The sequence below is a fragment of the Porites lutea genome, chromosome 5, assembly GCF_958299795.1.
Source record: "Porites lutea chromosome 5, jaPorLute2.1, whole genome shotgun sequence".
NCBI lineage: Eukaryota > Metazoa > Cnidaria > Anthozoa > Scleractinia > Poritidae > Porites > Porites lutea.
Genome location: NC_133205.1, coordinates 28,712,166 through 28,725,426, shown reverse-complemented (window position 1 = coordinate 28,725,426; position 13,261 = coordinate 28,712,166). Strand labels below are relative to the sequence as shown.

Sequence of the window (13,261 nt, the reverse complement as noted above, 5' to 3'; positions counted from 1 at the left end):
AAAACCATCCCTAAGTTAACTAATGAAATAGTATATGAACACTTTAGAGTGTCCCTTTAATTTTAATTATGTCGGAACTGGGTTAAGACGAGAGAAAATTTAAACTGAGACTTTCACTGGTTGCATTTTTATTGTTGAACAAGAAAAATGGTTATTTAGCATAACTGTCTAGGGTTTCTCTGTCTACAATTTGTTAGTGAAAAGCTGTCGGCGAATAAGCAGCATGTGACTTGTTTGATATTCCATACCGATTCCACTAAAGACAGCATATGAAAACTTAAATCATAAGAATGGGCCATATTCGCCTTGTAAGTTTATGTCATGGGTAACCCCTTATCTTGATTTCAGATTTTGGCATCTTGCAGCTACGACGATACAATAAAACTTTACAAAGAAGATGACGATGACTGGTAAGTTATTTCTTTACTGATAATATTTTCGGAAAGACTTGATTGTCACAACGCGTACAGGATATGCTTATTTTTTGTCCGTTTTTTAACTGTTACCCGAGCATTTTGCGTCTCGCAAGATAGGAAACATAGTGGCCACCCTGAAGACATGGCCAACTTAATGCCCTCTTGACAAAGTGACCGTTACGTATAGGCGAAGGCAATAAAAAAATTACTTGTTCGGACCATGGGTTTGACAGTAATTTTGGGAATTATTTTTTGAGACTTTGGTAAGTGAGCACATAACAAAGGGTGCCGGGCCTCGTAATACAGGCTTGACTGTATCTTCAATTTACTGAATTGTCCCAAAATTTTCAGCGGTTTCACTGCAAATATATTTTTGAACATTTGACGTCATTTCCGTGATTCATAAGAGGGTTGTCAATGGAAAATTGTGGTCGGTTTCTTGTTAGTTAAGCATGTGGTCTGTCAGGTTTGATGACAGTGACGATGCCCCATTACCTTTACTACTAACGATGACATTTTCTGCCTGTGTTTACATTGAATAAAGGCCGGTGTGCCAACCCACGAAAGTGACCCGAAATGGAAGACAGTCTGCCTCTTATCTGGCTATCACGACCGAACAGTTTGTGATGTTCACTGGTGAGTTGTAATCAAACTTACTTTTGATATTCTTTATTCAGTCTGTGGCCCGCTGTTCTGTTAACTTCATGGTTACAACCAAAAAACTGTTGTTTTCTGATGGTTTGAATTTGCATTCTATTCATATTTTTAAGAACTCATAGCAAGGTGAATCCTAGCCGACCCTTTCGCTTCTCTCCCTCTCCCGTTGGACGTCTGAGAATCAGGCTAAGTGAATCCAGCGTATCTCGTTTTCTGGCTTTTATGTTGGACGTATCTTCATGTCGATTCGCCTCGTTCCTAGCTCTTCAAATATGTCTTTGACCCCACAGGATACACAAAACCGCGGCATAAAGCAGTCTCCCTTGTCTAGATGGGATGTAGTGGTTCGTTTGATGCACCATGATCCAAGTGATCTTGAATCCTAATATGTATTCTCTCAAAGGAACGCACCCTTAGAGTACGAAATAACTCTTCCATGCTTTTCTGTAAATTTCTTTGTTGTCCTTTGACAACTGCGATGTAAAATGACGAAGTTTTAGGTTCTTAGAGAAGGTGAACGGCAAGACGATAAATATTCCGACGGTCTCCCTTGTCTAGATGGGATGTAGCGGTTCGTTTGATGTACCATGATCCAAGTGATCTTGAATCCTAATCTGTATTCTCTCAAAGGAACGCACCCCTAGAGTACGAAACAACTCTCTTTTCACGCTTTTCTGTAAATTTCTTTGTTGCCCTTTGCCAACTACGATGTAAAATGGCGAAGTTTTAGGTTCTTAGAGAAGGTGAACGGCAAGACGATAAATATTCCGACGTGGTTCCCTCTCTTAAGCTCCAACTTACTTTCCCAACGATTGATTAACTGGACGAGTTGAAATAATCACGAACAAGCTTAGAGGGACACGAAGCCAGTTTCCAATGACATTGTCACCAGCGTCACCATTGTGCGGTATCGTAAGGTGCCTACCATTTCAAGAGTGACGAGTGAATGGCAGATTATGAAGACGTGTGAGGGTGTGGATGTGGAGAAAAAGAGAGAATCCTTCACTTCTTCAAAACTTCACCATGTTTACAAACGCAAAGGCTTACAACAGTGCAACAGATTTATGGGATCTGCCCAAGATTTTGCATCTTTTGTAATTGTTTTTCTTATCTTAGGTCATTTGTCACTGATGCCATAGCGACATCTTCCGGAGATGACTGTATACGAATTTTTCAACAGGTGATTCACAATCAAACTGTTCTACAGATTTTTTATGTTTGGTACCTCGCAATTTAGGAAGCTTTTATTTAAATCCGTACACTAGCGAATCAGTCCTTTGCTGAACCCACAGAACGTTTCAACCTTTGATTTTTTTTAACTGCTAGGCAACTTCTTGAGAAAGAATAACGAAATAGTTCGATACAGAGTTATGTAGCAGACTAATTAATTACAGGTTGCTTTTTATTTATACATTTATCAAGGCGATTAATTGTTTATTTAATATTCATTAGGATCCTTCTGTTGGTGACAAAAATCAACTGACATTTCACCAAGTGGCTGTTCAAAGAAAGGTTTGCAGTGATTTCGTTTATATCCTGAGCATAATCCAGTCCAGCGTCTATGACAACCTGACTAAATTACTCTATAATCGTTTTAATTAAGGTCTTACCCTTCTGACCCCAGTTGTTCAAAAGGTGGATTGCGCTATCCACAGGATAAATCTCTATCCACTGGATTAGCGCAATTGGTTTTCCAAATACTTATACACTGGATAGTGATTTATCCAGTGGTTAGTGCTATCCATCTTTTCAACAACCGGGGCCAGGAAATTTGCACGGTGCCCATTTTTATCTGAAGAGCTCGCTATTTTGATCATTTGTCTTCAAAAGATAAATACGGATTGGCTGCATCTTCAGCAAAAAGGGGGCAGGGTAATTTCTTACAAATTTCCCTCTGATATATAAGATTTAGAACAATTTTACATCTTCAATGTCTTACGTCAGCAGCATCGTCTTTTTGAACAAGTTTTCTTCTCTGAACCAAGTTGACCAAGATCCTCGAAGGAGTCAGTCTTTCATTTTTGAACTCGGCTTTGAAACGACTAGACGAAGCGTTTGGTTGTTTCCAATATTAAGTACCTCAGTACGATATATTATCTGTCTTATGAATGACTAATTACAGAATAAAATGTATAAACCGGATTCCTTTTTTCACCGCATACAGGCACATTCTCAAGACGTTAATGGCGTGAAATGGCATCCTAAAGAATCAGGTCTCTTAGCTTCATGTTCTGATGATGGTACAATCAACATGTGGAGATTTATACCACAGGATTAAATGACCTTCAACTACAATTCTGATTAATACCTAGTACCCTTGAGATCATAGATTCGACTACGAGATTGATAGATGAAGACCGTACGGAAAGCATTAGAACGAGATCGGAGGTAGACTCTGGCGACATTCTCTAGGAATGTGTTTTCATACTCTAAGAAAGGACGAAGGAATTCAGAACGGTGACGGTGAAATCACCTTTTTAGCGGGGATTGTATGTACAATTTTTGCAGGTCACTGCAAACATCTCCGTTAGAACTCCCAAATATAAGATCCCTCGAAAGTTTCAGGTCTCTGGGTTTTACATAATATAGTGAAGTAATTTGGGTAACTTATACCGTTTAAAGTTTTGCGCCTGCAATTTTTGTTTATCCTTCAACGCCTCGCTTTCATGACTAGGCACCAGTTTTTTCCCGCGTGTCCGCCATTTGTGAATACGGTGTATTCTTTTGAATTATTTCTGTACAGTATTTTGGGTCAGCAGCTTTTATTTAAGCGTAAACATCGTGGTGTCGTATCAATTCATGGTCACGCGTGTCCGCCATTTGTGAATACGGTGTATTATGGCGACAAAAAAGGGAGTAAATCATTCCAACAACAAAAGAAGATGTTCTGCAGGAAATTTGGATGACCTTCTATGAAATAATTGAAAATCAAGGTACGCGGACTTTAGCTGTTTGAATGTTCACTGAACTTTTGGCGAATATGCAATGTACTAACTTCGACTAGGAAGCGAGGTGTGTAACTGATACCAGCTAGCTATTTGGAGAAGAAGGAGCACAATTGTTTGTGAAGTCTACAATCTTCATTCTGCATTTTGCACCCAGTCTGCGTTTTACTCTCAGTCTGCAGTCTGCATTTTACACTTTATCTGCATTTTACCCCTGGTCCGCTGTCTGCAGTCTGCAGTCCGCAGTCTGCGTTTTACACTGACCGATTACAAATTACATCTTTTCGCTTTTAAAAGCTATTTACAGCATTGTATTTGCTTTTGTTTCTCACCATTATTGAAAAATATACAAGAAGTTGAACAGTGAAACGTTGACCTTTGCATCTCACTAATTCCGAGTGCGTTGTATTTTGAAAACAGTGCTAAGTAGGTGAGTCGTGTTAGCCTAGTGTCACACAACAAGGGTTTAGAGTGATACGCGACGCTTAAACTTTTCAGGTAACTTTAATTTTCTGTATCCCAATTTTTAGCCAATTTTATCGATCATCCTATAGTGCAAAAAGATATCCTGAGAATCATTGTCAGTGTTTGACCTGTTGTTACTTACATGTACTTTACTTAGAGGTTTAGCCAAGTAAATGTAAAAAGTACAGTACTCTCTTGCCTTTTTGAGGAAAAATGAAATAGTAACGAATTGTAAAGTGGGAGGATAAACAATAAAACTGATAAAGACAGATGCTGATGTTCATATTGATAAAAGTGTACTGTTTGAATTTGATTTCTCGATATTACAAGCCCATCAGGTTTTGCACCCCTTTCCCAGTACCACTCACTACCCACCACACTCCCCCTTCCCATCGAACGCGCTCCCCTAATTTGCAATTATTACTAGTACCATAACTGGTCAGCGCTCAAAGAACACGTCCGATCCTTGACTTGTACACTTGAGCCCCGGGTACAGTCATGCGATACTGGTCAGCGGATACCCTATTTTGACAGCTCTCATTTGATTATAACATGGATGTCGGATATCAAGTTAAGATAAGTTAAAGACAATTTGTACATGCCTTGAACTTTTAAGCTGTAGTTTTTTGTTGTTGTTGTTTTTTTGGCAATTGCAATAGAGCAAATTCACGTCATAGTCATTGCTTTTGCATACTCGGAGTAAAAACAAATTTCATTTTGCAAATCAAATCAATCGTGCAAGCAATACCCTGTTTATAATTAGAACAGACTCGTGAAATTATATGCCCTGTTTGGGAGAGACTGGCGCGAAATTATATACACCCTGTTTAGGACAGAGAGGTAAAACACTGTACCCTGTCCAGTGGCACATCCCCGTTTAGGCTATAATTATAAGGGAGTACAATCCCCGATAGCGACTGCTAGGTTGGCTGTTGCAGTTGGTCAGATCGAAGACGGTTCAACTTGCCCTTTTTTTTTAATGTTTTTAAATCTTGCCTGGTGCTTCGTATAAAGGACGCGACAGCAACGTCTCAAAGACGAATGGAAAATGAAATTTCACTGTAACAATGCAAGGCTGGCATTCCGTTGAAACCTTTGGAGAACGACAAAAACACGCAAGATAAATGAAAAGGTTTCTTCATCAATCAACAAATTGCACAACATGATCGCCAAAGGCAGTCGCTTCTGAGAGCAAACACCCTTCGTCAGTAGCAACATTACTAAAGGAAAGACTGAAAGTGCCAAATGATGATGGGCCTCCTAAGAATCACAGGAAACCTCTGTAGATCCCTTATTCCTTTAAAAGGCCTAAAAGAGCTACGGCTTGAGCGGGTCTGCCTCACTCCCCCTCCCCCCACCTTTTAAGCTTTAGGAAGCATCCTACAGCGTGTTATCAAGCATAACAATCTTAGCCTTTTAGCCAAGAATTAATGTATATCCTCGTGGTTGTCGCAAACACTAATCTGATAGTCCGGCCTTTGAAAGTCAACTGTGCATTGGAACTCGGAAATCGGTGGTGCTGGAGCTGTTCTGTAGTTGGGGCACACCAGTGACAGTGAAGTCGCGGGCCCGAAGACGCTCAGAGCTTTGCAATGCACTGGACGAACACTTCATGAACACTTATGTAACCAACTCATGTGAAAGTCGTGTTTGCCTGTAGAATGGACTTCCATCGAATACATTTCTTACCTTTCCGACAATAGACAAATACTGAGGTGGTTGGCTGTCTTGCAGGAACAGATTTTGGTAACATTAGTGATGGAAGTAATCGTTGGTCTGACGTCAGACTTAAGGGCTTTTATGTTTAGAATGTAGAGATCGGCATTCCCATTGCTTGCAAATATTCAAATATATTTGCGTTCAGTCTCGCATACGATCATGCTTTACGACGAAGCCTCCAAAACGCTATATATTTCATCCCTGCAGCTCGTTGTTTGACTATGTTGATGTTGCGTGGGTTGAAGCTCACAAGGGTGTTGCAAAGAGCTCAGAACCGAAAATGCAGGAAGGCATTTTGGTTTTTAAGTGATCATATAATCTGGTACCTTGGTTTGTTAGTACCCTACAAGAAAAAGGGCTTTGCACGATCCTGCCACTGGAAGAACAAAAAACCTGCGCCAACCAAAGCCTGAACGCAATTAGACTACGAGCAGTCTCTTTTTTCTGTAGTCCGTCGAGCAAAACGCGAGACACGCAAATGGCCACGCGCGTGACTGATGGCGCGAGACGGGAGAGGCACGAAAAAAGAGAGACTACCCGCAAAGCCAGAGAGAATGGTCTTTCACAGTCTAGTGGTTTTTTGGCGTCAAAACTAAAGTGTTGACAGGCCAGGCGCGTGAAACGTGACTTAAGAGATTGCTTGAACAACAGAGGTTTTTCTACTTTTTTTTTGAAGCGCAGCTTATGCAGTGCATAGAGTTAGAGTCAATTCTAAGCTAATTGACTGAGCAAATCTTAATTCTGGCCGCTGGTCTCACATTTAGAGGTCATGAAGCTGGTCTATTTCTCTTATATTAATAATTCATTTCCTGTGCCTTTATGTTTTGAATGAGATCACCCGTGGCCTAGTTCTTGTTTGCAGGATGTTGAATTTTCACGGGACAGTGTTCTACATATCCTAATTGTAGCTTAACTAAAGCTAAGCCAACGATGCAAGTCACTCAAGATCATTCTTTGGGCGCCGATTTGTTTTGTTGTTGTTTTTTCTTTCTTTCTTGAGAATCTTTGTTCTATGGCTCGATGTCCTGTAGTGCATCCGTTGGTAATTACTTTTGTTTTAGCTTTATAAAATAAACATTCTAAGAGTCTTCCAGCTATGCTACTTTCTGTTTTAAGTTCTAAAGTAAGACTACCGTTGTGGAACTAAAGCGTACCTTGACAGTGAAGAGAGGCTTTGAGCATTTGAATTGCGCGATCACGTCACGTACCCGGAGAGATGAGACCTTCTTATGTTTCTCTTTGCTCCGTATCTAATGTTTTTTTTTTTCGGGAAACGCGACAAACTTTCCTGCATTGCTTCAGCCATCATCAACTTGTCAATGGTTTCGATTGTTGACAGTTTGTTGTCAACGCTTCACAAATCAGCCAATCGTATTTTGCGTTGTGAGGCTAACGCGTTATTCATTGGCTCTGGCTAAGCGGGCAGTCTCTCTTTTTTCTTCTCGAGCTGCCGCCCTCGTTTCGCGCGTCTCGCGGCTTCGCCGCTCCCGCGCGCGTGCATTGCTTTCACTAAACCTGAAGAAAAAGAGAGACTGCTCGCAGTCTAGAACGCAATAAATGGGCAAAATAACTTTTCAAGTAGGTGGGGACTATATTACTATTCTCCCCTTGTCAGTATTAAAAGCGCCCCGTCCCTACATACTTAAAAAAAGTATGATAACATTTATTTCTTACTATCTTTAAACATTTTTTTAAATATTGACCTTCGTTGTACATTTTTCCATGTCTACTGCTACTACCACTTGACACTGAATATTATCACATTTAATGAATTCAACTGACTATTTTATAAATATACATGACAAGTAATTTCATTCATCGCAACATGCTTTGAATTGAGAGACAAACCTATCTCTGGAATAACTACTCCTATGAATGGCCTAAAAATACTACATGTAAGTAATGATTAAATTTTTTATCTTTTCTTTTATTTAAAATTGTTTTAATTAGTTAATTAAATAATTAAGAATCAATTAAATGCGGGTGGCTTTTGCACTACAGTAATATTTTGTTATAGTCACTCAAATTAAGCTTGTGGTAATCTTGTATATATTTTCACATTCAGGTTTTCTTATCATTTCTTCTTCTACTATAGGAAATTTTAAAAGACACCGCTTTGTTTCCCATGGTCCTTTGAATACCAGCCTCGTGGCTGAATGGGCTACCTTGGTTAAATAACTTTTCTTACTTTCCCACTTACTTACTTACTAAAGTAGAGAAGTGATGACGTCACAAAAACTAAAATTTAAAAAAATATTGGATTTTTAGATCCATGTTAATTTTAGGAGCATTATATGGAGTCATCATAGCATTATTGCATAGAAGCCTTGGGGTCGAGGTTGTCGTCGTCTTGGGAGAGCAGTACAAAAATAGCGGAATATTTCAAACGTTTTGCAAAGATGAAATAACCGAACTACTGCCAAAAACAGCAGGAATACAACTCGACAGACGACGCTTACTATTTGGAGAATATCAGCAGAACTGATCATCCCTTTATCTCCTTAACTTGCAGAGAAACAAGGAAATGAAGAGGGGAACTTAACATCGATCGAGGTAAGCATGTTTTAGCTTGCTTTTAAACTGGAAATTATTTTCAGTGAATCAATAACAAATTAAAAAGTTATTGGATTCGGCTTTCGTATGATCTGAAGAATTATAGAGATCTCAATCTTCATAACTCTTCAGATTATACTCAGCCTCACTCAACAAATGCAAAAATTGAAATGTTTGTGGCGTCACACTTTTCTACTTACTTACTTTCCTTACCTATGCCCTATACTTACTTACTTACTTTCCTCTTTGACGGAGATCAAACTCATAAAAGCGAATCTCATAACAAGAGAATGGATCAGATATTAACTAAGTTTACTTGAAAGTGCGACAATATGATAACACTTAATTTACACATTTCACGCATTAGATTTACTAGTACATTTTCAGTTCCTTATACTGTTCCTATTGATCCAGTTATTACTGGTTAGAATATAGTTTTTGGTGTCTAGAGTCCAAGTAAACTAATGTGATCTAGTTGTTCCCGTAGTTTAGGGTTGAATATTTACGTACACACTAACTAAATTAACTACACTACACCGTGTACTTTAAATAACAACTAGTAAAACAAATTCTTGTAAGTAACGGAACAACTAGAAACAGAACTATATAAACTAAAGGAGAGAAAAAGAAAAAACAAAACAAACAAAACCGGAAGAAGTGAATTGAAGTATTAAAGTATGGCGGACTTGAAAGGAGTGGATAATAGATAACTAATTTTATAACCAAGCCGTAGTTTATAAAGCCCATAAGACTATGTCTATATATTTAGATTACTCCTGTCCTGTCAATTTTAGGAATGAGCGTTTGAAATGTTAACAAATGCTTGGTAAGGTAAAATTTAGCTAGGGTTTCAGAGACACGTCAGAAGGCACGTGGCCAGAAGTCGATGGAATTATGACAAATTGGGGTGCAGCTTAGTTTCTGACAAAGTGCAATGAACAGTTGTTACAAATTTGGTTCATTACAAAGTGCGATGGAATTATGACAAATTACGACAACTTAGTTTATTGCAAAGTGCAATGAACAGTTACTTAAAATTTTGACAGATTTGTTACAAAGTGTGACACGGTTTAGATTGCGAAAAGTATTACATAGTGCGATGGATTTACATTACAAATTGCGACAGGTATTACAAAGTGCAATGATTATTAGAACTATGATTGCGAACGTACATGCATATACTATAAAGTTCTGATGCACATTTCGAAGAATCTCTATTAACTGACCATTGACCGGCTTGACAAGTTATAAACGAAACTGAAATAGGTTTTGACTATTTTCGCAAGCCCCATAAATCCCTTCCTTTAACCCCCCTCCCCACCCCCACATTTTGCATAAGTTCTTGTTTTCAAATGCTCCTGGCAATATGCAGTCCTCCCAGGAGCATTTAAAAACAATTATTAGTTTATGCAAACAGAGTTTATTATGGGGAATTCAAAGAGAGGAAAAATCGTTAGTAATTACTTCTTCTTCTTCTTGTGGAGGCGTGTGTGGCCGGGTGGTTAACACCTCGAACTCCGGATCTGGAGGTCCGGGGTTCAAGCCTCGCCCGTCTCGAGTGCGCCGTTACCTTTACCTTTATATTTACCATATTTGTGTTGAACCAAACCTTAATAAGTTACGTAATAAGTAAGTAATAAGTCTTAATAAGCTATGCATAATATTACGTTTTTCAGTAAGAGGGCAAATTATCCCAGAGGCGGCGGAGCGTTTTGAACCGTAGGAGGGAGGGGGGGGGGGGGGGGGGGGGGGGGGTTAGGCGGTGGGGGCTTATCTTCCACTCAGACATACGCATACCCCTCCTCAAATTTTTCAAAATGCCCTTTGCGTTGTTCGTTGGCACAAGCAATCTTCACAGTGTCTAGTGTGTCCGTAATCGATTTGTGACAAAGCATCAGCAGGTAGTTGTTCAGGAGGTCCTGCTTCATTGTGCTTCTTAAAGTCGCTGATGTCACAGGTATTGTCAAAACATCGGTTAAAGTGTTTTCGGCACCAAAACGTGGGGAGGCTCTGCCCCGCCCCCCCCCCCCCCCCCCCCCTGCTCCCCTACTCCGCCGACTACGAATCATTGACCGAGCCGAGAAGGCCTAGTAACTAGGTTGTGTTTTGCCGACTTTTGTGACCTGTGATCACTGCCAATCGAAAGTTTTACACGAGGTACTTTAGCGAGCATGAAGAGGAATAGCAGCAGCATTTTGTCTTTGCCGACGTGTCAACAATAACAGGAGAGCTTTCCTGAACTCGGGCATTCTTATCGTGTAAACCACGGGATTAACAAACGAGTTTGTATAAAATAAAAGCAGAAAAGGCAAATTTAATCGCGTTCTTTTTGTGTAAGAAAGTGATCGAATGCTATCAGTTGTATAGAAAACAAAGGTACCTATAGCATATGGTAGCCACAACAGTAATGATACAATAGTCATGATGAGTAACGTTACAGTCAGTTTTCTTTGCCTACGGGCTGCACCATGGTGCTGTGGACGCGCCCGACAACAAATTTTGACAAGAACTGAGGCGTAACAAGCACAGATAATAGAAAGACATAACAAGCAATATGATTGCCATAAAAACTGCCTGTGAGACCGTTCTTTGTCGAATAATTTAAGCATGAAAATGGCAGTTGATATCATCCCAGCTAAAACCCAGACCACAGAAATTGATACCCCGTAGACCCATTTTTTGATAACGCGATGCCTGAATGGACGAAATGTTGCATGCATCCGCTCTAACGAAATTACAGTTATGTTTGTAAGAGAGGTTAGAGGAAACCAATAGAAAATAAACCAAGTTATCATGTACCCTTCCCAAGGTAACCTTACAATCTCAGTTTTGCATTCCATGCGTGAATTAATTGAGAGTATATATATAGTAGAAAGTCCTCCAACCAACATGTCAGCTATGGTCAAGTTTATAACCAAGTACATGCCACGAGTGCGAAGATTACTGTTTTTTATGAAAAGAATGATCCATAGAAGATTCACTGTTACTATAGCAACAGAAACGGTAAGGAATGCAGCAAACCAGTTAATGCACTCGGATGTGGAAAGCATCGTGGATAATTTCTTTTCGCTTCCCACCTTCAGTTGCTCTGCTACCTGTACAAAGACGAATTCAAGTAAAGGTTGCTTAGTTGGAAAAGAAATGTTAGGAGGTGAACTAAAAAGTCCGGAATGACTTCAAGTCCTCCAAGATCTGTAATGGAGACACATTGAAAGAGCGCTCACCTCAACCCTAAATAAGCTATTCCTTAGCCGTATGTCGTCACAAAAGCTGAAGTAACGGTCTTGCTTTCACCTTTAAAACAAAAAAATCAAAAGTAGCGCACGAGGTTAGAGTAGATGATGAATTGGTTGACAGGCCGCTGAGGGCGAAAAATTTTTATATCCAACCTCACATACTGTGGCTGACTATATTTAACTAATCAAAAGGTAAACCTAAGAACTGAGTCAGCCCTCGTTCGTATGAATCATTGAGTCGAGAGTTCATTTAACTCTTTTATGACCCGGAGTCAACTATCAAGATTGAGGCAGGAAAAAATATTCCATCTGGAAACTCTTTGCAGCAATTTCAAAGAGATTAATTTCTAGTCATCATAACTCAAAGATTTATTTTACAAAACGTAACTTATCTAGAATCAATGTGCCACTCGAAGTTTTTCATCACGTGGAATCAAACTTGACCTTAGCTGTTTTTGTCGACTGACTCCGATAAATATCTTGGCGACAAATCGCTTCTGCCCAACAGAAAACTGAAAACTTAACGACAACGACGAAAAGTAATTTTCTTTCTTAGGCCCGGTTCAGACGCCGAACTTTTCATGACCCAAACCTAATTCTAATATTAAGGCCGACCCAAATGAAAAATGCTCATTTCGGTCAAACTTGGCTCCGTAATTAATACAAGAGCATTTAACTGTGACAAATTTTCCGTCATAACTTTTTCGATTTTAACGCGATGGCTGCGAAACTTTGCAAAGAACAACAGATATCCTTCGGCAATGATACGAAATATTCCGATTTCATCGATGGTAAATATTTCTCGAGAAATTATAGCTTAAAAGGACCCTAATGTTCAAAGAAAATCGCGTCTTGTAAAAAATTTTGCTGATATTTTTTACTGAAATTTCTGGTATCGGCTTTAATTGATATAATAAATATGCAAGAGGAATTTCAGAAAAAGCGTTGGAGCAGAAGTCCGTAACTAAAAGTCGCTCAAAATTCAGCTGTGAAATTGTCTTGGAATTTCAAAAATAAATTACTATCTGGTAGAAGGAGACACCAGTTTGAATTTTCGGGACAAGTAAATTCAACGTTTGCTAATTCTTAAAACAAAAGCCGATTGCCTATCGTGCTATTCTTTAAAAGGTACTTTTTAGTTTTAGAAGCACTATAAATTGTTCCAAACCTTGCTCTGAAGTAGAATTACTTGTTCTTCGACAGTTTTAAAATATCCCTTGGCAGTTTTGGCTCAAGCTCCTGCTACATACATTTTGATGTATGTAGCAGG

The 13,261-nt window shown here is 39.3% G+C and overlaps 2 protein-coding genes across 2 annotated transcripts; one reads left to right on the top strand and one right to left on the bottom strand.

Annotated features, from left to right (window-relative positions):
• Positions 1–290: 290 nt before the first annotated feature.
• On the top strand, positions 291–3,448 carry LOC140938184 (probable cytosolic iron-sulfur protein assembly protein CIAO1 homolog). The gene is made up of 5 exons (XM_073387704.1): positions 291–308; positions 961–1,052; positions 2,190–2,253; positions 2,526–2,585; positions 3,238–3,448. Exons 1-5 carry the CDS (start codon positions 291–293, stop codon positions 3,349–3,351), a joined length of 348 nt encoding a protein of 115 aa, XP_073243805.1. The 3' UTR covers positions 3,352–3,448.
• Positions 3,449–10,917: 7,469 nt separating this feature from the next.
• On the bottom strand, positions 10,918–11,843 carry LOC140938183 (opsin-3-like). Its single transcript, XM_073387703.1, has one exon. The coding sequence runs from the start codon at positions 11,803–11,805 to the stop codon at positions 10,918–10,920; it is 888 nt and encodes a 295-aa protein (XP_073243804.1). The 5' UTR covers positions 11,806–11,843.
• Positions 11,844–13,261: the final 1,418 nt, after the last annotated feature.

Excerpts from the sequence above, each read along its gene's own strand:
- LOC140938183 (XM_073387703.1), bottom strand. The coding sequence starts at position 11,805 with ATGCTTTCCACATCCGAGTGCATTAACTGGTTTGCTGCATTCCTTACC.
- LOC140938184 (XM_073387704.1), top strand. Across the intron at positions 1,053-2,189 it reads ACAGTTTGTGATGTTCACTG|GTCATTTGTCACTGATGCCA; the intron begins GTGAGTTGTAAT and ends TTCTTATCTTAG. Across the intron at positions 2,586-3,237 it reads AAGTGGCTGTTCAAAGAAAG|GCACATTCTCAAGACGTTAA; the intron begins GTTTGCAGTGAT and ends CACCGCATACAG.